Genomic DNA, 27,541 nt, shown 5'->3' with positions numbered 1-27,541 from the left:
CTTCTTCTTTCCACTTACATTCACAAGTCTCTTTCTAAGGAGGCAGGTCAGTCAGTCAGTTTCCCCAGCTTTGTAGTGGGGGTAACAAACCTAAGAAAAAAATAAAATGCCGCCCTTCCACCCTACCAAGTTTAAATTTTCTGGTACCAAATTTAAGATGGAGGGCATCCTCCTTAGAACCTTAAAGTTCATTAGTAGACTTTAAATGCAAATTTGACTTACAAATTAGTTTTGTGCTTCTGTTTCCATAAGAAAATGCCTTATAATATGTAGATTTTTTTTATGTTGAACAAAATTCACTTTGACTTGAAAACATTTTATTTAATTTATACAAATAACTACTAAATACAAAAAGTAGATTAAAACAAAATAGTTATTTTTTTCTGGCAGAGTTTAAATGCACATAATGGATAATTCCGAAGAAAATGCATTTTCCCCACAGCGTTCAGGACTAAAATTCTACTGAAATCTTTGCTTCTAAATCAGTAATATATTCGGTGGTGTCACGTGGGTAATGGCTAAATACGTTCTGCATATGAACTGAAAAAAAGTTACAGTCTACACACATATAAATGTGAAGCACTTAAAATGTGAATTTAACAGATAATAAAAGAAAATGTCCATTTCAGAGTATAGTGTTAAAAACATTTTGGTAATAAAATCATAAGACCACATAAAAATAAGCTTTAACATATGCATGCAGCAGTTTTGTAAAAACTGCTACCTGCACAAGTAATAAATAATTTGCAAAGTTGTGTATAAACAATTCCTAATGTTCAGCATCATTGTAAACATCAGCACATGTGTAAAATGCAGCAAAGTCTGACATTACATTTTGTTTTGCCAAATTGAATTCCTATTATCCAAAGACAGACCAGTGGAGTACACAGCCAACATTTTGGCAAGTTGGGTCTTTAAAATTAAGAGTAACAGTGCAAGTAAGGAATGCAAAGAATTCCTAGTGCAATAAAGAAGAGAAGCACAGGCAATATTGCTGATTAAAAATTCACCACCTCCTTGAGTTTCCCGTGGGGAGTGTCTAGGAGACCTGTGAAGATATGCAAAGCCACTGTCTTAATGCCCAGATCTCTTTTAGGATTTCTCTGTGTTCCTCCAGTTCCCTACCTTTGCAACATTGTCTGTCCAACGTTAAGTCTCTGCAGTGTGAACAGTTTGTGAAATGCCCAGGTCACAGTCATTGAGCGAGGTTAGGGTGGTTTTGGTGTCTTCCCCAGCACACAGCCGAGTAAGATGTCTGCCTTGTCAAAGCAGCCATTCGGGGAGGGAGACAGATGGATTCTGTTCTGATAACCAGTCAGGCCAGCAATAGGTCCCAGCTGGACAACAATAATGTCAGATCTTCCTTCTTGACACCATGAAAATGTCAACAGTCAGTTTTCAATTTGTCTAGGGAATTATCAATTTTGGTCAAAGTCTTTTTGATACGCAGGGCTGTGAGTCTGGCAGATGGATTTTGATACCAGCATTCTTTCATCAGCTTGGCCAGGGAGGTTAATGTCTGAGGAGAGAAAGAACCAACACCACAGTGAATAAGAAACTGGGCAGATGTTATGCCAACCATTTTGCAGGGCTCTGCAGGTCTTGTGATATTATTACCATCTTCCTTACACAATAATCAAAGCCTTGGCCACTGGTAAAGAAGCCACTCTTGAGTGTCTTAATGCTACCATCTGACTTTATCAAGTCAATTACATACACCAGTCTGGACCCCTTGATGGTTTTATGGGTATTAAAAGCCATAGTACTAACTAAGAGTTAATACTGAAATATGCAAATAGGGTCATTTCTCAATGTCTTAAGATTTGTTATTACTACTTAACAACAGCAATTAAGGATTGGCAGCATTAAACAGCCTATGTTTGGAATTTCAGATATGCAGAGACAGAAAAGAATTTAAAAGCATTAATTCAAGTCTCTTGGTGAGACTTTTACAGGTGAAACTGCAGCCCTAGGGCTAGTGGCATAGTAATGACTCTCCCAATTCCTGGAGCTGGTCAAGGGTAGAAAATCTTGTGAATATTGTCATTTGTTATCAAGATTTATCGATGTGGCTCTTTCAAGAATGAGACCACTTTGTGAACCTGTTCTACTAGGTCTAAAGCCCTTTTACATAAAATAGGGAGAGAAAGCAACAGAACAAATCACTCTACCAGCTGAAACTCTGGTATGTATAGAGTTGTATACAAGTGTACGGACAGTATAGCTCTGAAATGAAGCAAGCATAGTACTCTTACCGGGTCTGAGAACCATCTGTTGGGTATGTTAGGCCTCTGTTGATCCACACAGACTACCTTCCTCATATCTTCAAAACTTGGGTCATTGGGAACCACATCATAGAATGGTGGCTTGTAATCCTCCACAATACCTTCATACATGGACAAGAATTGTGTTGGTTAGCAAAAGAATAGAGGTTTCCAGGGTATTATTGATGGGCATCACAGGATACAATGCAGAAAAAAAAGAAAAAGTACTGATCACCTTTCTCAAACTTCAAGATGATCCTAAAAGCTACAGGTAGGTCTTAAAAAAATACGTGGAAAACAAAGCAAAGGAAGGAAGCCCTGCAGAGGACTTAAGGGCAAAAACTGTTTAGAAGAAAATGTGACTGCTACTCAGTAAAGAGAATCTCTGATTAAATAGGGTCAAGATACCTAAAGAAGGTACATGACTCTAGTAACTTCAAACCATAACTGAAATGAAATGCAGTTCATGAACTAGAGCTAGAGGTAAATAATCCAAAACCATCAGCAAAATACCCCTTTCTGTTATTAGGGAAAAAGTCACTGCTGTGAAATAATCCATCCCCTTCGGAGGATGCAAATATGTAATATGAAATGCAATTTCCTCATTCATCCAGTATGTTCTAAGTACCCTCTGTCATTCACAGCTGTCTGTCTGATGGCTCTATTATTTCCTCTTAGATCAAAGGCACAAAATAAAATGCGGAGGACAGTCATTGGAAAGGAGAAGAATGGCTAAAAAGAATGAACTCTTCCTCACTCCCAGGCAATTATGAAAGTGGCTAATTTCTGCTCCGGCATGGTTTTCAATGCCTTGGAAATCTTTTTCCTTAGCAAAATTACATCAGTTCCTTACTCTTTGCAAAGAAAAGTAGTTCCACAAACAGAAAAATTTAAAGAAATGATTTGGAATGAGAAAATGGATTCTTTTCTTTATAGAAATAAAACCCAGGAAATCCATTACTTTTCTTCCATCATCAAAGGCCTCAGCAATGCGGCTAGTAGATTCCCTGGTTTACTGCCTCTCCCTCCATGTAACTTCTCTTCCTAAATACCTACGAGATCGGTTATTGGCACAGACGGGAAGATAACTGTTTTGCAATCTCCTTTTCATTTGTCAAAGAAATTAACACTGTGAAGCTGTTCTAAAAGATCCCATATAAATACAAACCATTTATGGAAAACATTAGTCATGATAAGGAACATCTGTTAAATACTACAGTTTTGTTAAACTTCATAGATTTATTTTAAAAATGGAATGTAGTCTAAATTAGATTTAAAAATTATAATTGATATTTTTAAATCTAACTTACCCACATTGCTTGACTGTGTTTGTAACGTGTACTAGTCAGTGGATTAACACCTTTCCTGGCAAATCATAAACAGTTCAGACTGGGCATAAATCCCTGCTTTCAAAAGACGACTTAAGATACTTCATCTCAGAGGCCTTACCTACTACTGCTCTAGTCAGGTCCCTAGGAAGCATTCAAAAAATATTTTAATTCTTTTCAATACACATATTACTAGGAGACATCACATAAAATAGAGCTGAACACAGACCTGCAAGATAATTTATACCTTTATAAGGGCCACATTAATTTATAAGAAACAGTAGGATTGTGCCTACTTTAGCATTCTTTAAAAATCTAGCATGATAGCCATTTGGGAGTAATTTGCCTAGCCAGCTTGGGAAGGGTTATACAACTATGAAGTTGAATTTTTATGTAAATGCAAAAGTACAGTTAACGATTTTTAAAACAGAATTTGGGAATACTCAACAGTAAATTTCACTATACAAAGATTAAGTTTTCTTTTGGGTTTATAGTTCTCCATATTTTAATTTTAACTGCCATTTTTAACAAAAGGAATCAAGTTTAAAGAGACTTTAATTCATTATGTCTGGGAGTTAGTCACATCTCTTGTCAACCATTGGACAAATGGTTGACTCTCTCCCTCTAATGTTGATCATGCTTCCGCAGAATAAAATAAGTCTGGGATTAAACTCCACCATCATCTGGAACTCCCTCTGGTCAAGGAAAGCAATTATTTCAAAGTATATTACATACCAACCATGTGTGGAACATCATACTAAACATTGAGGATGATAAAAGTATAAGACATGCTCTCAGTTTTCAAGGAACTCTAGTGGAAGATGAGGACAAGCCCCTCTCTTTTTTTGCTTAGGTAATGGGAATCTTGTTTAAAAAAAAAAAATTGTATTTTACCCCTTTATATATCTTGAAAGGCAAGGATAGACGTTCTAAGTTTTACTTGCTAGTTTCCAAATTGGCTTAAAAACCACTTTAATCCCTTAAACTGTGTGATCCAGAGGCTGTCCTTTGCACTTCCAGCACGCCAGGCCTCCCTGTCCATCATCAACTCCCAGAGTTCACTCAAACTCATGTCCACCAAGTCGGTGATGCCATCCAGCCATCTCATCCTCTGTCGTCCCCTTCTCCTCCTGCCCCCAATCCCTCCCAGCATCAGAGTCTTCTCCAGTGAGTCAACTCTTCACATCAGGTGGCCAAAGTACTGGAGTTTCAGCCTCAGCATCAGTCCTTCCAATGAACACCCAGGACTGATCTCCTTTAGGGTGGACTGGTTGGACTGACTAAGGATATACAAATAAAGATGTGATGTTGGTGATGAAAATAATAGAATATGGAAAAAAATATAAACTAGGAGTAGGGAGAAGAGGTGGGGGATGCGGTGCTCAGGGTGTTTTAGAGAATTAAACCACGCCACCTGTGTGGTTTAAGCACCAGACATAAAGCTGGTGCCATGGAAGCATAAGAAACTTTCTGGGAGCCAGGACTTGAGGGAACCGAGACATGAGTTGTCGAGAAAGACTACAGGACAAGAACACACCAAGGAGAGGGGGCACTCCAGGCGGGGGGAGCATAAGAGGGGATATGGGACAAAGACAAGGGGTTTACAATGATCCTTCCATGTTGGAGAGGGGCAGGGACGTTCTCTTGGCTGATATGGGTGCACATGTGGTGGGCAGGGTGACAGGTCAAGGTTAGGCTGTGAAGTGACTCATGTTGTCGAGGCAGGAAGTTACTTACAACTATTCCTCTTCTGCCAGAAAACAAGTGGATTTTCAGTCCTTTTACAGTAGCACCCAATAAGCAACTGCCAAATCGTGAGCCAGCGAAGAGAACAGCGTGCACTCAGCAAAAGGGACTAAAAATACAAAGTACTTCAAGTGCCAAAGGAGTGGTACAGCAACAAAGGATCCAGGAGCACAGCAGGAGAGGAGCTCTCCAAGAGTGGTCAAGGAGGACAAAGCCTGCCAGGTCTTGCTTTTTCACGTTGGGGGGTGAAACTTCAAGAGCCATGGAAAGAGTCAGAGAAATTATCCATAACCTCTTCCCCTACAACTTTGGACATGTGTATCTGATTTATACAATTAGGTTTATTCCTGGACATATATCTAAGTGACATTTTTCTCTGGAGCAGATATACCTTTACCAACAATATCCCTGGCATTAATTCACTGCATGGTTCTAAGTAAAAGCCTTAATTGCCAGGCCTTAGTTCTAACACCTGTGCAGGACACATCACGATCTCAGGAATGCCCTGGACAGGGCTTCAAACCACATGAAACACCAGAGGGGTCTTTCTGAAAATGCAAGCATCCAGAAACAAGGTCTGCCTTGTGATCCTCCATACCCGAACCATTTGGTTTTCAAAGTTTGGGGGATTTTTTTCAATTGCAGATAAGTAGAGTGAGCTATAATTTGAACAATCTGAAGGTGAGGCAAAGATACAAGCATGGAGCTGCTGCATAGCACAGGGAGCTCAGGTCGGTGTTCTGTGATGACCTAGAGAGGTGGGTGGGGAGTGGGACAGAGGGCATATATGTATGCACATGGCTGATTCACTTCATGGTATACCAGAAACTAACACTGCGCTGTATAATATTGGATTATACTCCAATATCCAATAATTAATTAAAAGAAAAAAATAATACATCCATGCGATGTTAGAGTCAGGCAGATCACAGCCTTCTTTTCCTTCAGAAGAAGAAACTGAGGCCCACTCAGGGAAAATGTACTTGTCTAAGCACACTGCTAATTAATAACAAACTAGAATCCATTTCCCTGTTAGTATTCTAGATCTCTTCCCAACAAGCCCCGGATGGGACAGTGCGTACATCTCATCACAACAGTGGGCTCACTCTCTCCACTGCCCCACAACTTGCGTGGACACGTCCAAGTGACAGGTGAGGGAAGCAGAATCCTCAGCACCGACATACAGACAGAGTGCTACCATTAACAGTTAATGCCTACAGGGATTATAAAACCCTTCAGAAACTAGAACATTACAACTAAAGCCATTTTACATTGAATCAGAGTGCTTTATGGTTGGCTTCTGAAAAATCTCTAAGTTAATATGGTGTTTCCTTCAGGGATGACCTGTGAGAAAACAGTTCACAGACAAAACTTTTTCATCTTAATTAAATAACTGTATATGTATTTTTAACATTATCTTCCATTTAATGTCATGGGATACTGGCTTTCCCACTTCTGGTAGTGACATTCATCTCCTTTTAAAAAGAAATGTTTGAAAAATTTCCAACGATTAAGAAAATAATGGTACAAGTGGCACTCGGATAGGAAAAAGATCATTAAGGCATTACATGTATGAAAGAATCTTGGGAAGCAGTGTTTTCAGAGACACATTTTTTCATGGTAGGAACAAGATTCAAAAACATGTATCTATTGAGACTTGCCTGGTGATCCGGTGGCCAAGATGCTGTGCTCCCAATGCAAGGGGCTGGGTTCAATCCCTGGTCAGAAACTAGATCTCACATGCCACAGCTAAGATGCAGCACAGCCAAATAAATATATTTTTAAAAATATATGAAAAATGTTACTTGTCTTAAAAAAAAAAAAAAAATCTACTTGTGTTACTTTGCTTAACACTCCTCACAGGAGGGTTTCAGACCCCCTGTTTTCACGCCATGGCCCACATAAAAAACGACTGACAGACAAATGGATGGCACTCTCACAGCTAAAGTGATGACAGCCAAGGGGTTCCAGTCCCAGTTCCCCTCGACCCTGCCTCACTGCCAGAGATTTCAGAGAGTCACACCTGTAAACCAACAGGGCGCACTTGCTGGGAAGCCCTTTTTCTCCCCAAGGGAGGTGCACCTTTCTGAAACAGGAACACAGTTGGAAGGACAGCTCTGTTCTCTGCTGAGCAAAGTACACGTGTGGCAGCGATGACCTCATCCCGCCACCCCCACTCCAGTTCATGGGCCTGTGGAACCACGTACATCAAAGTCAAGACTAAATGCATCCTCTGAAATCCGTTAAAAAGTCATGTCCACTACTGGGATTCCCAGCAAAGAAATAGTGCCACAGCAAATGATTCAGAGACTGCTGCCCCGTCATGCCCTACTAAAAATACTGACTGACGTTACAGTTGTCAGAGGAGACATCAAAGGGCCTACAAGAGATGTGCAGCCATGTTCTGAGTTAAGCTATGACCAGACACCTTACATCTCACATACCTCAACCTAGAGGGAGATGCTCCACTAGAGATCCAAGCATTTGCTGGCTGTGGAGCCCTTACAAGAAGAAGAATGCATCATTCACTTTATGCCGGGGCTGTTAGAAGGTTGACATCACAGAGGCTTGCCTTGGTGGAGGGCTGCTCTGAAAGGTGTGTCAAGGAGAGAGACCAGTAAGCAGCAAACATCACCCAGTAAAGTTCTGCTGGCCTCTCGTTATTCTGTCGTGAGGTCAATTAACTGCCCTCCTCTGGTCTAGACCTTTAACTCAAGGCCATAAAATTCCAGGAATCATGAAAAAAATCCTTCCTTCCTACTCCACCTCCATATTCCTGCCCCAAACCCACACTTAAAGCCTCAGACAAACCTGAAAGAAATCACTTGAATACTTAAAAATTTCTCTAATATGTTTCTCCCCTTTGTTCAAACCTTAATAGACACTGAAGTAGTGAATAAATTCATGAAACACACTGGGAAGTTGCTGAAGAAACGCGAGCCGTGGTTTCTGTACACAAGCCCATTGTGCTTAGGAACGACATGCACACATGGCTCCTTGGCAAGTCCAAGGACTCACAGAAGAGGTTTTCCAAAGCATGTGTGCCAAACATAAGCTTCTTCTAACAAGCATTTCCTAGTCCACACCCCATTAAGAGACGTAGCTTGGCCAGCAGGGTTTTTTCAGTAAGATACAAATGCTTTTTGACACACTGGATTCCATCACTAAATAAAGCCAGTCACAGGGCAACAAAAATGTGTCTGCAGAACCCTCCTGTGGGCAGGGAAGAGGAGACACGTGAGGGGTATAACAGAGGCTCATGCTGCTTGGATGATGCTACAGTCAAAGGTGTGCCAAAGGAGGGACAATGAAGATCATTTCAGTTTTTAAAGCCAAAAGCAGATGACCACAGTATTAGAGCAACACAGCTCTGCTGTTTCTACATACAGGGTTCTAAACACTGAAAGCTGAGGCTTCAGAGAAGGGACTTCTGATCCCAAGAAGGAACGGCTGCAGGATGCTTGGCTGGGGCTACTAGAGGTATTTTGATCAGACCCAAAGCTAAGCGGCACAAGTGAAGAGCTGTGAGGCACCCACATACCTATGGTGTCCACATGTCAAGTTCTGTCTCCATGCCACACTGAATCCAGGTGACCAGAAAGTAGTGTGTCTGCAGAACTGGATATTAAAGGAAGAAAGGAAGAATGCTGCTGGAGAAGTAGCCAAACTCCAGAAAGAAAGGCCACGCCCTAGCTACAAGACTGAAAGGAGAAAGGGACCCTGCTTTGGCTTGGAAGAGAGCAAGTTTCGCGTATCAGAACACAAACCAAGAAATCCTGCGTACACAGGCTCTATCAGCATCCTAGGGACAGTCTTTATTTCCTGGCCTGATTGAGACTGATAGAATATGTTCCATTTTTACCTGAGATCTCCAGAGTACAGTCGCTGACTACAGCACAGCATCACCTGGGGCCCTGTTAGAAAACAAAATCCTGGGTCCAGCCCCAGACCTATTAATCGGAGACTTGGTGGGGGCGGTTCAGTAGTCTGTGTTTCTAGGTGATCCTACTGCACACTTTGCAGCTTAAGCACTAGTGATCCAAGCAAAACCCTGCCTTAGATCCACATAGAAAGTTCACCCGGAAAAGGTGAGAAAATGGTTTTCCTTCTGACCAATTCCAAATTCAGTATCAAACTAAACACAAACAGTAAATTCCAAAAGACACTACTGAGATAATTTCAGATGCGAAAATGGACTGAACTTTCATTTCCTGTACAGACACAGCATGAAGTTTATTATTAGTAGCAAAGAAATGTAAAGTTCCCATGAAAATATAAAATGTGACATATTTTTATACTCATGGTTCACTTGAGGATCACATTGCTCCAGGAGAACTATCTGGTCATCAATTTTTACAATGGACTCAGGAACTCAAAGGACACATAATTATAATGACCTTCCTAAGATAAGATATTCATATATTTAAATGAGGTACATTTAATATGCAATAATTTCAAAAATATATATCCTTTTAATGTCAGTTCTTAAAGCTAGTAAGAAAGTGAAATAGGTACATCACACCCTGGGGTGAATGGGATATTGTAAATTAGAACAACTCTTATGGAAAGCAATTTGGCAATATGCGTCAAGCCATAAAAACATCCACATTCTTTGACCTAATAGGTCTACTTTGTCTCAGATTAAGAATAATTCCCTAAATGAAAAAGTTATATGAAGAAAGACATCTACTATTGGCCCCATATGGAGGAGACAGATATCTAACAATATGGAAACAGTTAAATTCATGAACTGACCATTAATATGACCGCCAAAAATGAAAACAGATTAACAGTAAAAAACCACAAATGAAGAAGATACAAACTATATCTAAGAATTACAGAATTACAACTAAGTAAAATATATAATATATATGTGCTTGCATAAAGAAGAAGGCGAAAGAAGCGTGAACGTTGCAAGGCAAAGGCAAATCCTACTCATTTTTCTGTTTGGGGATAATAATAATACTAAATATTAATAGATCTATCTGCAAGCAGCCTTGAACACTCGCAAGTGTGAGTTTGGATAAACTAATTTCTGTCTTTGTGTATGTACATATTCATGGGAGAAGGGAAACTCGAGAAAGAGGGAAATACCAAATTAGTCATTGTCAAGGGACAGTGGCTGATTTAAAATGAGACTTAACCACCCCCTAAAAATCAAACCACAGAACAGTAGCTCAACCCACAAAAGTTTAGGCAACAGAGAACAATCTAAACCATGATGTAAGTAGGAGATCAGGAAATCAGAAAACATCCAAAATAGTCTCTCTCCCTCTACCCTTCACGATTTTCAGAAATAATGTTAGAAGATAGACTGAGAAAACTATGATTTGTTGAGCTACATTTTAAACCAATGACTCTAATTTCCAACTGACTCCTATTAATCACAGCTGATCTTCAAAAGCCATTTGGGTTTAAGCCTGTGACACAGGGAACGAATTTGCAACACGAGTTCTTACAAAGCCCAAGTCCCGAGTTTCTGCCAAGTTCAGCTTTCATCACACAGGCTGGCCTGGCACAGCTCCAGCACCCACAGCTGGATTGCTACCATCCTGGCCTTGGAACATTAACTTCCTCTTCATCTGGGGCAAGTTTCCCATCACACGGTTTATTATGACACCAATCCATTTCTAACCTGTTTAAGATAAACTAATTAGAATTTGATTTTCAGTTCTAAGCCTCTCAAGAATTATTAGGGAGGGACATGGGGGAAATGAAGTTGCTGTGCAATTTCAGGCAAAGTTCAGACAGAACTTTATAAATCAGCAAAACAATCACTCTGTTGCAAACAATTCTCAAGGCGCTTGAATGGCACAAAACGCAAGTCAGTAGCTCCCAACAATTGAGAAACAATTACCAAGAAAATGTTCATGACTCCATCCAAAAAAAAAAAAAAAAAATCTTTAAAAGAACTGTCAGGTTACAATGTTTGCGTGCTTATGTTTAATCTGAAACAAGGACTTTGATACCCTTAGAGAGTTTGTTAAACTCTGCTTGGGGGTAGGGGGGAGGCGGTGCAGAGGAGGGAACGCTACCCCAAAGGCTTGCCAATCTAAATTATTACACACTAAAACTATGTTACCCCAATTCCACTTCCCTCACAGAACCTCCTATTCTCTGGGTGTGTTATTCTCAAAAATTATGGTTGCTCCAAGAATTTCAATCATTACAAGAAAGTATCAGTGGAAGGTGAGATGGAGCCTGTGTTTGCGACTCCATGCATTCTCTAATACTTTAAATCTAGGATCCCAGTGGGTCCCAGGAAGGCAGAGCATCTCCTGAAAATGAGTATCAGTTTAAACATATTGCATTTTCATCTGCTTTCCGAGAATAATTTCCAGATGTGTCCTCTGTGAAGTAAGACTTCCAGTTGTGAAGGTGTGAAGAGGTCGATTTAGTGGATTTGAGAGATGCTGCTCCGATACCCACTTTGTGGGTAGATGAGACACATGTTGTACTTGAATGAGAATAGGTATTGCCTCCAGAATGCAGTAAACTTAAAGTTCAACAGTGCATTTTTGGTATTTTTGGCTGATAAAAAAGACGGAGGTGAAAAGTTATGGTAGGGAATATAGGTTAAGAGTTACCGACAAATATGTGCTTCCCTAGTGGCTAAGGCAACACCACCATTTCATGAAACTTTGTTATACGAGGACCAGGATGAGCCTCCTATTCAGAGCTTCCTGGATGTAAACTTCACTTACTCAGCAAGTACAGCCTGCTTCTTACAAAGGAGTGAATTCCTAGTGTGCAACTTGAGTCTCTTCTCAATAATCCAAACTTGAGAAGTAAACTTATCTACAATAGCAAGATTCACCCTTAGATTTACTTGAGCATTCTCCTCATGATAAACACCAGCTGGGAAAAGAGCAAAGGAGGAGGAAGAATAGGAGAAAGACAGAATCATGAGGATGGAGGAAAGAAGAAAAATATGGACTGAAGGAAAAATACCAACAATCAAGGAATATGTAGTCTCTTGCAGAAATACTTTTTCTATCACCATCTCCTTTTATGCAGTTGAAACAGACTGCCCTTAGGCACCTTCCACCGACCAGCCATAAATCAAATATAAATGCCGATAGCTTCACAAATATGATTCATGGAACAATGTGGACTTAAATATTCCCTTTGCCCTTTTAAAGGTAGCAGGATCAAGAGGACTCAGACAAGGACAACGTTATATGAGATCAGTTACCTACCATTGCTCACCATCCGCCTGGCCACCTCCCACAAGACAAGTCCAAAGGCCCAAATATCGACTCTCTTGTAAGAATCAAAACAATCCACCTGGATAGTTTCATCAAGAACTTCGGGGGCCATGTAGCGTTTGGTGCCCACACGGGGGTTGTTCCCCACATCGAGCTGATTGGTGCTCTGGGAATGCATGACTGCCAGGCCTAAAAGGAAGAAGACAACAGTGTCAACCCACTCCCTTTCTCACAGAGGGTTGCTGAAGGTTTTCAACCCAACCCAGTCAACTGCGCCCTCTTGTGGCACTCAAGGTGACTGCCATATTCCCCCCAACACCCCCGCCCCCCGCCCAGTCATCCCTGGAGTGCTGTTGTGATGACTTAGGTGAGAGCAGGAAACAGGGCTGATGCCAGAAACATCCTGGGTGTATTAAGTTAATATAGGAACCTCAGAGACAAAAAGATTTTGAGTGAATAATACACCAAATCAATATGAAGCTGGTGTTCAGAATCCACAAGGAAACAGACTCACTTGTTAAATGGGAGCCTCAAAAGAAGCTCTCAGCTCCAGTACAGCTCCCACTGGTCTCCAAACAAATTTCAAACCGTTTGAAGAAGGGACTTTGAGGTAATTTATCATGACACAAAGAGGCGACTGCTCCAGGCCCTGCTCTATCCCTGAAAAAGGACCACTCACCTGAACAGTTGTTAAGTCGCTCATTCATGTCGACTCTTTATGACCCCCTGGACTGTAGCTCGCCAGGCTCCTCTGCCCATGGGATTCTCCAGGCAAGAATACTGGAGTGGGTTGCCGTTTCCTTCTCCAGGGGATCTTCCCAACCCAGGGATCGAACCCACGTCTCCTGAATTGACAGGTGGGTTCTTTACTACTGAGCCACCTGGAAAGCTCCATCTGAACAGTAACCTGGGCCAAACCCACAGGCTTTTTTCTCAACAGCCACATGTACAGAGAACAATAAGCTGACCCGAGATTCAAAGCACAGTTCTCATGTTAAATGGTTCTGAAACACTTTCTTAAGCCATGACTCATTTCGGAATTCCTCAGCCAACTAAAGAGACCCACATTCCTCACAAACCAAGGGACAGATACACGCATGGTTTATTTGAGAATGGAATTTTTGATGCATAGGCAGACCAACTGAAAATGATTTCTCTGACACTGAGAATAATGAAAATTGCCAGAGTGGAGTTAGCAGGCTGTGTAAACCTTTGTATCTCAGTGGGGATCCCTCAAGTCATCTGTGGAGGATGCTTCTCCTCCCAGTCCATGGCTCTGAATGGGTGGGATGACGACTCCATATACAGCCGGGAGATAGCATGCATGTCATCCCAGCCTTAATAATTACCAGAGACACTGGCAACTGCGTCTGACTCAGACTGATTCCTCTTTCCCTTAATTTTATAATCAATCCTAAGATTCCATAGCTACTATGAACATTTCCCAAATCATATATGCCCCTCCACCATTTCCAGAACCAAATAGTCAAGATAACAGAATACAAAACAAGTCCAATTTAAATAGGCATAGAGATGCTAGCTGTGGTGGTTTTAAAATATACCCATGAGTGTTTTGAAACTTCTCCCTTAAAGAGGGGAAACTCAGTTCCCCATGCCTTGAGCATGGGCTGGACCATCAAAGACAACAAGGCAGAAAAGTGTGTGTTATTTTCAAGATTAGGACATAGAAGGCACATGTTTCCCTGTTTGCTCTCTGGGGTCATTCACAGTGTTGGAGGTAACTCCAGCAGCCCAGTGAACAGGACCATATGATAAGGAGCCGAGCATGGCATGTGAGTGAGCAGCCATGAGAGTGAGCCATCCTGGAGGTTCCTCCAGCCCCAAGCAAGCCTTCAGATGCCTGCAGCCCTGACTGACGGCATGACTGTTACCCTCTAAGATCCTGAGCCAGAACCATAGACTTGAGTTGAGCTTGACTGTTACCCTTCTAAGATCATGAGTCAGAACCACAGACCCAAGTTGTTCTGAGACTGCTGACTTGACTGTGTGAGATAATAAATTTGTGTTCTTATAAGCTGCTAAGTTTTAGAGGTAATTCGTTTCCCAATAATCAGTAATTACACTAACTAAAGAGACAAACCAACCAAATGAAATGTACCTCAATTCCTATTTCAAAAAAAACTGGAAAAACTTGAAAATGGATAGTAAATGATATTAAAGAATAATCAGTAACTTTTAGGTGTGATAAAGTATGATTATGCAAGAGAAGTATTTCTAGGGGGTTCATTTTGGAGCATTTAGGAGTAAAGAATTGTGACGTCTACAATTTATTTTCTAATGAATTTGCAAATATATATACTCAAGTCACATATAGATAAAGGAAATTTGGCAAAATTTTAGTAACTGTTGAATCTAGGTGTTGTGGATATGAATGATCATCAAACTATTTTTTCAGTCTTCATGTTTGAGTTTTTTTATAATCAAAAGTTAGGAAAATACAATACTGGTATTTTTGCTAAAATACTGGTAGTTTTGCAATATTAATAACAACGTAATTGTGACTCTTAATTTCTAGGTATAAAGTAAAAAGCTAATATAAATTGTGGTCGCATAGGAACAATCTCCTGTACTACTGATCTACTTCCCTGAATACCCCTTAAAACATAAAGTTGTATTTGAAACCATGAATCCAATTGGAGGGCTGTAGGCCAAAATACATGTAATTAAATAATTAATCAGTTGGGTTTGCTGCAAATTTCTCCCAAGTCCCATAAACCAAAACCAACAGCTGCCTCAGTCTGCCCATCTTCCCTTGGCCTCTGAACTATAACAGTATGTACCATTTAAATGATTATTTGCAAAGCATTTATAAAATTTCTGAATCTTACACAAGAATCGTGTGAGGCATAATTGACTTTCAGTAACATGAATTAATACATGAACACACTATGATAAAAGTTTCAAACACCAGAGAAGTACAAGGCACAGTATCAAACACTGAAGTCCCCCTTGCTAAGCTCCCCGACTCCTGCACTGAGTATAACCAGGTCAGCAATTCGGGCAGGTAAACAGATGGAAGGACCTGCACAAGAACACTGGGTCAGTAACTGGGAAACACACACCACCTTAGCTTCACGACTCCTGGCATAGTCTAACAGCCTTCTACACCACAACTTGCCACAACAAAAGTGTTAGTGTCATGCCTTCTCACACTTGGAAAACACTGTAAAATAATTTCTCAATGTGAACACAAGGACTTTAAAGGGATTCAAAAGAAAGTTTTCTGATATGTCAAATATTGTGTTTAATAACAATTTTATCATTTATGTAATTAGAGCTCATACTGCCTAAACCTTTATTAGCGTACCTACAATGATATGAAAATAAGATAAACATTTTTTATCCAAGTAGAGTGGGCATCCCCAATAGTTCACTGTAATGAAGACCCCATATTACAATTTAGTTCTCATTAGCCTATCATTCAGCCAATATTCTAGGGGTCTAGGGTAAGTAGGTTTTATATAGAATGCCACTGTAAATGAAAAGTCTTATTTATAATGCAATTAAAGCTACATTAAGAATCACTCTACCACCTAAGAATGAGATATCTCAGCAGAGCAAATGGTAAATTGGTTTGGGGATTTTTCCCCTCCTCTTTGATTTAAATAATTTTGCGTTGGTTACAGAAGAACAACTTTAGATACCATTTTAAAGATAAACTCATTCCATAGGTTATCTAACTGTGTACCTACTTTCTGTAAAGGCTTGTGAAATCAGAAAGCACCAGGAGTGGTTGCCTCTCAGGGTGGGTTGGGGCAGGAACAAACTGAACCAGTCCAAAATGACTTTCTAGGGTAACAGGAAGGTTTCTGTCTTGACAGGGATTTGGACTTTACAGCATCTGTCAAAACTCTGAGAGTTAAGATCTGTGCAATTAATGTGACATGTAAATTTTACCTGAAAAGAAAAAAGTAAAAACTTGCAGTGAATGATACAGTGGTGTGTATGCTGAAGCCACTGGAAGGAAGGGCTCTTTTGTCTGTAGTTTACTTTGAAATGTACAAAGACTGAGGTGTACTGATAAATAGGAGGCTGGATATGTGATAATAGTAAAATGTTCATGGGAGAATCTAGGCGGTAAATACACAGGTGTTCACCACGAAGCCATTTCAATTTGCATTCCTGAAATTTTTCATAACAGTGTTAGGAGAGAAAAAGATGCAACCCAGCTAAACGGGAACATGACAAAAGTTAAAAAAATAGTAAATTTAAAAATTTACCCAAATCTGCTATGCAACACTGTCCATTCTTCTTAACCAGGATGTTTTTGCTTTTTAGATCTCGGTGAGCAATGGCCGGTTTCCCTTGGGTCCCAAAGATCTCTATGTGCAAATGTGCGAGACCGCTCGCTATGGACAGCACTATTCTCAGGCAGCTCACTGTATCCAGAGTAGTAAGCTGAAGGTAGTCGTACAGCGATCCCATTTCATGATAATGTGTGATCAACCACAACTGTGTACTGGAGTGTCTTGATGTCATGTCTGAAGCAATGAAACCTGGAGAGCGCAATGACAAAAATTAACAGACAAGTGAGAATTCCACATTACAGCTTGAGTACACAGAAACAGTGACCCATATAGTAGAGATCACCCATGACAAAAATAATTAAACTCATCAACTACCATGAAAGAAGGTTTACAGAGGCATCAGCAGAGAAATAGAATGTACTTATTAATGCATTCAAAAGGCACTGCTAATGAACAGGAAATTTTCATATTCACTTCCATTAAAATATTTTACATTGCATTAAGATTCAGATAGGAATAATGTCTTTGTGCTTACCCACAATGACAGTGTCAAACCCTTCATCGTGCTGGCATTCCAAGCACAGATCATTCATCGTCCACCCAGAGAGAACATAAAACCTAGAACCTAGACACCTGTGTTCCAGTCTCGATCTGCCTGTGATCTGCTGTGTAATACTGGACAACTCGTTTGTGCTCTTTGGATTGTCTCTGTTGTAAAATCAAGGGGTGAGTTTATATTAAATAGCTGACTGATTCATTAAATGTAAAAAGGAATCTATCAAATATAACAAGCATCCTCTTCGTCAGTCACACAGGACAATCAAGATGATGGTATTTGTAGGCTAGACAACACAGATTTGAAAAGGAAATATTACAGTATAATGTGAAAACAGCCTTATTGTATACTAATATGTGCAAAGGACAACAGGAGCCCAGAGCAGGGAATCATAACTCAGACTAGATGTTACAGCAGGCTTCCATCAAGAAGTGACTACTGAAGTGGTCTTGAAAAGAAGTGACATACTCGTCCTGTGATAAACCATAAAAGAAAAGAATATGAAAATTTGTATATATATGTATAACCGAGTCACTGTGCTGTGAAGCAGAAATTAATGTGACACTTTATGTCAACTATACTTCAATAACTTTTTTTTTTAAGTGAGATGTTGAAAGATGTAGATACAGAGGAAGGAAGAAACTTTTCTAGACATTCTGAGCGAACTTTTCAGCACATTGAAGGAACTTGAAGTCAGAGGCACTTCTTAACCTGTGAAATAGTGTACCAGTCTTTTCTGCTACAGAGATGCTTTCCTAGCACTATAGATCTATGCCTTACGAACACACTTGATGGAGAGTGAAATTTAGAACTTAGAAATAAATATAAGGGGATTTTTTTTAAAAAAAGAGAGATAAGACTTGAAGAATTAAATGACTTGTGAAAGTATGAAAGAAAAGGAAAACACTTAAAATGCTTTATATAAAGTACTTTATATAAAATTTGTAACACTTTCAGAAATTTTGATTTTTATAACATTTTCACAAATTGGGATTTTTCTCAATAGACCAGTAGGATAAATATCATTATACTCATTTTACAAATAATTGAGTTGCTGCTGGGAGGTGCCAAGGATCACACAGCTATTAAGTTGCTACTAACTCCACGTTTGATGCTAGCTGCCCTGATGCACCATACCTTACATAAGAAAGTGCTGGGAACAGAGAGGAGTACCTCATTTGATCATCAGCAACAGAAGCCGTTACTAATTAGTGAGAACTAGCAGTGTGCCAGACAGGTTTAAGTACCCCATGTGCAATCCTCCAACAACCACATGAACAGGAAGGCTTACATCACTAACATTAAAGTCACTGACACTAAGGCCAGTAAGCTTACTGACATTAAGGCCAATAACGTTAAGGTCATTGACATCAACATCAGTAAGCCAGCCAGCAGTCTGGCTCTAGAACCCATTCTCTTCCCTACCAATTCATCCTGCCTTCAGACAAGCTGGCTTCTACTCAGAGAAAGACAATCCTGACATCTGTACCCATGGGACATCTGTAAAGTGAACTGAATAACACTTCGACACCTTGAGGTGGTCCCTCAGCCAGCCTTAGTCTCTCACTGTTCTCCAGCCTGTCTTTGTGTCCCCATAGCTGATGCTCTTGAACCCTTAACTGACCATAACATAATTCAAACTGTGCACTTAGATGTCAGTTATTCTTGTGAAAGAAAGTATTTCTGCTACAACAAGGTACTATTCGATAGCTGTGCTGGTGCTTAGTCGCTCAGTTGTGTCTGAGTCTTTGTGACCCCATGGACTGTAGCCTACCAGGCTCCTATGTCCATGGGATTCGCCAGGCAAGAATACTGGAGTGGGTTGCCATTTCCTCCTCCAGGGGATCTTCCTGACTCAGGGATCTAACCCACGTCTACTACTGTGTCTCTTGCATTGCTGGCAGATTCTTTACCCACTGAGCCATCAGGGAATACCCTATTGTATAGCACAGGGAACTATATTCAATATCCTGAGATTAAACCATAACAGAAAAGAACACATAAAAGAATGTGTGTGTGTGTGTGTGTGTGTGTGTGTGTGTATATATATATATGGATCACTTTGCTGTATAGCAGAAATTAATGCAACATTGTAAATCAACTGTACTTCAATTTTTAAACATTTCTGCTTAATCATTTTATACCACATAATATCCATCTTTAATGACTTTCTCAAAAATGGGTATCCCAAACTATAGAAGCACCACTCAAAAGAAATTAAATCACTGCAATAAATTTGTGTAGCCTTTATTGATTCCTCTGGCCAAGGGAGAGCAGCATCTGATTGATTGAGTGATTAATTAAATAAATAAGTAAATAAGATTCATTCTCTCACCTTCTCTAAGTCCCCAAGTTCTTAGAGAGGGATTTTTTCTGGCCCTTAATTATGATTTAGACCTTCAAGAAAAATGACTTTCAAATAAGTTAGTTAATTAGTTCAGTCGCTCAATCGTGTCCAACTCTGTGCGACCCCATGAATTGCAGCACGCCAGGCCTCCCTGTCCATCACCAACTCCTGGAGTTCACTCAGACTCACATCCATCGAGTCAGTGATGCCATCCAACCATCTCATCCTCTGTCGTCCCCTTCTCCTCCTGCCCCCAATCCCTCCCAGCATCAGAGTCTTTTCCAATGAGTCAACTCTTGGATTTTTAAAAGCTGTTTACCACTCCAGTGTGAATTTGTAACTACATTTGCTGCAACATGCTAGAGCATTTTTATGCGACGTTTGCAGTTTGAGTCAAAGCCGTCTACTGTTAGTGGAGACTGAACAGGTGCCCGTAAGCTGGAAGTCTGGCCCAACCACTGGATGTGTTCATAACACAGAGAGAAAGTGATTAGGGCAAAAGCCTCTTTCAGAACAGCCAAAGTCATCTTCCCAGGCTCCTCAAGAACTAAAATAAAACCCAAATCTTAAGTGAGGTAAGCAGTACCCTTGTGAGCCTCTTGAGTGGCAGCTCTTGTGGGAACCAGGCGCCAGGCAGCTCTGACCGTGGCGGAGTGAGATCAGCATGCCGTGGCATAGGGTTTGAGAGTGTTAGGCTCCAGAGCAGCACTACTAGGCATTCACATGGCTCACCATCCTGAGCTGGGTGAGCCCATCTCTGACACATAAAATCACCATCTTGGGGGCTGGGAGAGAGGCTCAACAGGGATGGGACATATGTATACTTCTGGCTGATTGACACTGTTGTACAGCAGAGACCAATACAACATCGTAAAGCAATTATTCTCCAATTAAACATTTAAAAGAAAAATTTTTTAAAGATTATATAAAATATAAAGAAAATCACCGCCTTGGTTTCCTCGTTTCTAAGTTATGAATAGCACCGTCCTATACGTCAAAGCGGAGAAGGCAATGGCACCCCACTCCAGTACTCTTGCCTGGAAAATCCCATGGATGGAGGAGCCTGGAAGGCTGCAGTTCATGGGGTCACTGAGGGTCGGACATGACTGAGCGACTTCACTTTCACTTTTCACTTTCATGCATTGGAGAAGGAAATGGCAACCCACTCCAGTGTTCTTGCCTGGAGAATCCCAGAACGGGGGAGCCTGGTGAGCTGCTGCCTATGGGGTCACACAGAGTCGGACACGACTGAAGTGACTTAGCAATAGCAATACATCAGAGGGTTCCTGTGAGAATAAAAGAATCAGTACAGGTAAAATGCTTTGTAAGATGCCTCCCACACAGTAGTGTTCAAGTGCAGCTGGTTACTCATAGCTCAAAATAGCTCAGGGTTCAATTACAACCCCAAAATTTGTAATTTAGTATTTTTTAGGTAGTTTCCTTCCAGTTGGTCTAAAAACGTTCTGACATTAAATGGTGAATCAGTACCTTTTAAGAGTATGAGACACTTCTACAGATGGAGAGTATAATGGCTGCACAGTATGAATGTACTTAAATCTCACTTACATGATTAAAATGGTCAACTTAATGGATACTGTGCCATAATTTAAGTGCTATAATCTCTTTTAAAAATTTTCTTGAAGGATAGTTGATGTACAATGTCGTGTTAATTTCTGCTGTACGGCACAGTGATTCAGTTATACATATATATACACTCTTTTTCATATTCTTCTCCATTACTGTTTATCACAGGATGTTGAATATAGTTCTCTATGCTATAGACTGGGACCTTGATGTTTACCCAGTCTATATTTAAGTTTGCATCTGCTAGTCCCAAACTCCCAATACTTCCCTCCACCATCCTCCACCCCCCGCTGCCACAAGTCTGTTCTCTACATCTGTGAGTCTGTTTGTGTTTTAGAGATAAATTCATGTCATATTTTAGATTTAACATGTAAGTGATGTCATGTGTACCATAATTTAAAAAAAAAAAAAAAAGAGTGTAAGATGACAGGAATTCCCTGATGATCCAGTGGTTTATTGGGACACAGTGTTTTCACTACCAGACAGGGGCAATCCCTGGACGGTGAACATCCCAAAAGCTGTGCAGCTTGGCCAAAAAAAAAGGGTTTTTGGACTGAAAATCTCACATTAACTCAATCTCCCTGGCTTTAGTGATGAGGAAAAGGGTGCTCAGAAACATACAACTCTGGCCCAGAGTCACACTGTGGGCCTCTAATTATGTGAGAGTAGAACCCAGCTTCCCAAGCTCCCAGACACTGTTCGAACACCATAATACAGCCTCCCATCATTCACTTACCTGCTGACTTCTACATGAGACAAAGCAGAAGAAAGAGTTAATTGTTTTAGGGAGATAAACAGTGAGGGCCCAGAACTCTGTGTGTGTGTGTGTGTGTGTGTGTGTGTGTGTGTGTGTGTGTGTACACAATTATGTATTTCTTGGGGGCTAGAGTTGGCAGTACTCAGGGGTTGGGGGAAATCATGATCTCATATTCAAAACAATATGCTCTTTTGATAGAAAAGAAAATGATCACAGAAAACCTCCAAGCCTCTACATTCAAAGAGCTGCTAAAGAAGAAGTTAAAACTGAAAAAGGTAATACATTTTCTATGCACCTTCTCATCTAAAGGGACTGACTACACAGTAAAATTAATCCATGTAGCTGTAATTATGATGAGGGTACCAGATCTCATGAACTCAGAATTTCTGAGGATCATTAGGTAAGAAGAAGTGGGCAATGTTTTGCCTTCTATGCTCACACTGAGGGAACCTAACTTCTCTCCCATGAATTGTACTGCAAAGGTGCCTTTCAAATTTCCAGAGTGATTAAATCCAATTTAATCAATATTTACTGAGCACCTACCATGTGCAGGGAACTGTCCCCGGGATGGGGTGTGAAAACAAAAACCTTATCAGTTACAACCAGGAAAACAGGAGTATCTACCCTTCTATAGTCATGGAGAAGATTAATGAGAAAACGGACATGACGTGCAGCAGTGCTTACTGCATGGTAACTAAGCATGACTGCTGTTACACACACACAAACTACAGCATAAGGCAGTGTATGGTAAGAGTTATCTAGTGGAGGTACAAAGTACAGGCGGGCAGAAGAGTACAGGTAGACCCCTTGGGAGAGTCTGGAAGGGAACTGAGAAGTTTTGATGCAAGAAGGGGTGGCTGGAGCAGGGGTGTGGGGAGAGTGGGTGAGCAGGAGCCACACGACAAAGGCATGGACGATACCAAGGAATAACAAATATCGCAAGCGGCTGCGTGTGGGCATGTGTATAGCGGAAGCAGCAGACGTTCCTTGAGACCTCAAAACAGAGCACCTGGGATGCCGGGCTCAGACGTCACAAATGTTGCGAGCGGGGTGAGAGTCAAAGACATTTTGAGCAGGAGCATCTCAGCTCCCCAGTGCAAGGCAACTTAGTACCACAAGATGGACTGGAAAGGCAAGACCGACAGCAGTGACAAGTGAGGAGAACTAGGTAAGGCCTGGGGCCCAGCGGGGAGGGGAAGGGAGAAAAGGACACCAGAAACAGACGGTTCTGAGACGCAACATACCATCAAACTGTTAGAGTCGAGCATTGAACAACTTTCATACCATGATTTGCAGACAACTTGACTCAGGCTTCAGTAATACACTGGCAAATACTACACTGGCAGTACTGGAATAGAAATGAATTCTCGCAATGGCCTTCCTGTAAGCCACACCCAATCCAGTAGCCATGAAGTAGCCAACACTATCCTATAATAGTCAAATTCTATAGAAACTTTACATCCACTCTTAAAGAAGCACTCCAGGCAGCACTCCTCGCACAGGTATTAGTATAAACACATTTAGAGAAACTTTTCAGAGAAGTCAACGGACTAAAGAAATATTCTAACTCTTTATACTTCCATAGCAGTATTTCAATCAGCTCTTCACATATTTCACAAATGTTTCCAAGCTTTAGTTTCCAAATTAAAATGTATGCTAAATCCCTCTCTAAATCTGGGCTTTAAAAAGCAATGCCTTGTTTGAAGGAATGTGCATTTAATTATGATGTCCCTGGGAGCTATGAATCTCTAGGAAATCGTCCAAAGATCTTTCTTAGCTTGATTCAAGTAATAAATATTCAAAAAGGGTGGGGTAAGCAGAACTACGGAGGAAGCCTTGAAGTGAACAATATGGGGCAAATTTTTGTTATTTAAATAACAACCTGCAGAGGAAGACTTAGCAATAACAATTTCCTTTTCATCATCCAGAGAATCTTCAAACTTAGCTTCTCTGCAGATTTAAACAAGAGATTGGTGTGAAAAGAAAATTCAACAGTGTATATAAATGCTGACGGTCCCTATGTCACCATTCAGGAGAGACTTGCACATTCACACACACCCAATCAGAGAGGGCAAAGGCAGGCAGTTATTTCTTTCTAGAAAAAAACTGATGTGGGGATTGTGTACTTACCTAAGATATTTTCATGCCTCAGCATCACAGTGTTGTACAATTCTGTTTCCCTAAACCACGACTTCTCATCCCGGGAGGAAAAGATCTTCACAGCGACGTTCTCCCCTTGCCAGCTGCCCCTCCACACCTCGCCATACCTGCCCTTCCCTGTGGAAAGCAGCACAGAGGTGACACTGGGCAGGAGGACAGGACAGGTCACCAATTAACACTGTGACCGCCACTTTCAACCCTCCCTTGGAAAAATGCCACTAGGGAATATACTAGGTTGGCCAGAAAGTCCATTTGGGCTTTTCTGTAAGATGTTATGACCAACCTGATAAATAGCACTACCTCTTGCTTGTAAAGACATCCAAAAGCAAGGTGGAAACTGCCCGTCCCAGCCTATTGTGATATCACATTACAGGTTCTGTAATATCTGTGATATCACAGAACCTGCATTCGTACAATGAGCTGCTAGCTACAGAGTTTACATTTATTTACATCCCTCTCTGAAAACGTATGAAATGCATATGGTTTGTAAAAGCACATGAAAGTTAGTAAGACTCAGAAAATGGTATAGATTATTAGACTTCAGTGTTGATGAAAACCAAGAAACATGTATGTGGCTAAATTGAATAGCTTATGTGATTACTCCCCTTCATAATGGATCAACACAGACATTTTCTAAGAGTCCAAATTGGTGAATTTACATAGGCCTTTCTATTTTTCACAAAGGAGACTATGAAGTTTGAGATGTGTGCTCTGAAGGATTAACACACATGCACACACAAACAGAACAATACTGGTGTAGGAAATAGACGGGCAGCCACTGCCATCCGTAAAGGGTTTCTTGGCAGAGGATGTATTTCCAAAGAGGATCTGCAAAGTCTTACACATGTAATCCCAGAACAGTCCTGATTTCTGACAGTGGTTATGGGTGTTCCCTTGTGAGACAGTCCCTGTGAGGCCACAAGTGGGCAACCCCGAAAAGGCCACTTGGAGAAGACAATTTCAAAGCACGGTGACTAGCTGTGATCTGATCCATGGAGGACAGTCCTGGCGCAACTGGCGGCTTGTCAACAACATGCTCCTGCTTCCACTCTTCTCCTTAATTACAGGTAGATGATCAGGGAGGTTAAGTGGAGGCGGGAATTACCATGAGACGGTGGGGATCATCACGGGGTATAATCAAAGGTGAAGATGGACGCGGAACCTAGAGCACTACAGCAGGAGATCCAAACTGCAGAGCAGTGGGGCCTTCCGCCAAGGCAAGTGGCTGATGATAATCTCAGCTGGTAATAAATGTACACAGGAATATATGCATATACAGGAATACAGCTCTTTGCTGCAAAACTAAGCCACCGCGAACCCAAACATGGAGAAGGAAAGCATGTCTGTCCAGAAGATTATGTCCTGAAGCATAATCAAACCTGCTCAATCTAGATTCCCTTATGATAAGCAGTGTCTCCCTACTAAATACCAATGACTAATGCAAAGGACTAATCCAAAGACCCTGAACCCAGTAAGGGTCTCTGTGGACCACTGTCAAGTCACAAAAATCGCATTGGGTGCAGGATTAACTTGAATAAAGTCATGGCAATTGTCCAGCATTTGTAGTTTAAGATGAAGACCAGTGCTAAGATCTATAGCATGGACTGCTACAAAATGGAACACTAATCTTCTCCTGCCTTTGGTTCCATTCTGTATCTTTATTGGCCCTTTGTTCTCATATTCCCATTAGGAAGGAAAGAAAAATACCCCAGAGCATTGTGGACATTACTATGTAGTTGCCTCAAATCCTTTTTATAAAGGAAACAGAGACAGATGTCAGCGTAAGTAGACAGAACTGAAACAGAAACCTACTTCAGTGCTTTTCAAAGGCTTTTAAGTTGTCAAATGCTTTTTGCAAATGCAACCTTATGCATAAGTTCCTGAAAACAGAAGCAGAGCTGCCTCAAAGTCCTGGCCATGGAGACCCAAAAAAGGATGCTTTAACACCTGAAATTTAGAGGTTCACTGATCACCACCTGTAACAACTGACCTAGTCCAATTCCCTATATTTTTTAACCAAAAATTGTAAGATACTATCCAAACAGTTCATGACGTATATTTTTATCCAAGGCTGTACTACATGAACACTAGAAGCTACTGAAATGCATGGCTCTTTAGCATTAAATGATGCTAAATGATGAATCTGAACCATTTTAAAAAATGTTGAAGAATATCATTACAACCACAAACAGTATGCATTTTTAAAGATGCAGTATCATTTTGTCCTCTGGACTCTGGGGTCCACCTCTGAGGGCTGCTGTTGCGTGAATGGTGAGTACCATGGGACAGCAGCATTGGGATCACTGCCTTCTGATCCCAATCCAGTCACCCTTGTTCATAATCAAATAGGGTGTTAGCTGGTATAAGACAACCACCTTGGTTGTAAGCAGTGAGTATGTTGGGAGCTTTTCCACTTTTGTTAATATTTTCCCTACTCACAGTCCACTGTGGAGCAGAAGCATGAAGTGGGAGTTCAGAAACAATCACAGTAGCTAAAGCAGACCTAGAGAAAGGCCACAGGCTCCTGCCAGCAGCCTGAGTTCCTGCAGGTGGCGGTCGCTATTTGGACTACCTCTGCCACCTGCCTTCCACTGCTGTATTTGGGGATGTCCTGGCTCCCATGAAACCAGGAAAAGTTGGAGGGTAGCAGCCAAGGGTGAAGCCGCCTAGGATGGGCCAGTCACCTCCCAAAAGCCAAAAATGAGACGGCAGGAGCTGCAAAGCCAGCTCACGCCTCTCAAACTGGGAGAACCAGGAGGAGTGTGTGGAGATGGTTCTAATCCATTACTGCTACTGTGGCCATCCCTGCACACCATCTAAAGGAGAAATTAATGAAAACTGTCATGTGAATGGCAAATATCCAAAAATCAGGACTTAAAAAAAAAAAAAAAAGCATGCTGCACCATCTTCCAAGAGGACAATTCAGCAATATATAAGACAAGGCATAAAAAGTTAAAAATTTGACCCAGGAGCCCCAATTCCTGGAAGTTTATTCTGCTCACTCAAAAGAAGCAGTATGTGCCAATTTTTTTTTCAAGTATTGTTAAAGTTATTACTCAACAATTACACAACCACTCAGATACCTGTGATGTGTACAAATACATGAAAATGTGTATGAGCTTAAAACAAAAAACAGGGACACATTACATACACACTATGATTACATCTCTACACAAATATAGTCTGATACAGAAAACAAAAATATGAGAGGCCATAGAGAAATGTACATAGCTCCTTTAAATAAAGGACTTATAAGGGTAGCTTTGGCGAATTTATTTCATTTTTTTTTTAAAGGGGAAGAATGAGAAAGTAAAAAATTGCCA

General features: G+C 40.8%; 1 protein-coding gene across 2 annotated transcripts in view; it reads right to left on the bottom strand.

Moving 5' to 3' along the window:
• Positions 1-300: 300 nt before the first annotated feature.
• ACVR1 (activin A receptor, type I) overlaps positions 301-27,541 on the bottom strand; it is a 131,262-nt gene continuing 104,021 nt past the window's right edge. For both annotated transcript variants that reach the window (XM_010859015.1, XM_010859016.1), the window contains exons 7-11: positions 24,189-24,335; positions 16,788-17,063; positions 12,538-12,735; positions 2,256-2,386; positions 301-1,519 (exon numbers count right to left, since the gene is read on the bottom strand). In XM_010859015.1, the coding sequence (XP_010857317.1) occupies positions 1,385-1,519; positions 2,256-2,386; positions 12,538-12,735; positions 16,788-17,063; positions 24,189-24,335 (887 nt within the window). In that variant the 3' untranslated portion in view covers positions 301-1,384. The remainder of the gene's footprint in view (positions 1,520-2,255; positions 2,387-12,537; positions 12,736-16,787; positions 17,064-24,188; positions 24,336-27,541) is intronic.

Source organism: Bison bison, unplaced genomic scaffold (genome assembly GCF_000754665.1).
Source record: "Bison bison bison isolate TAMUID 2011002044 unplaced genomic scaffold, Bison_UMD1.0 scf7180017864452, whole genome shotgun sequence".
NCBI classification, from domain to species: domain Eukaryota; kingdom Metazoa; phylum Chordata; class Mammalia; order Artiodactyla; family Bovidae; genus Bison; species Bison bison.
This window is presented reverse-complemented; position numbering and strand designations above follow the sequence as displayed.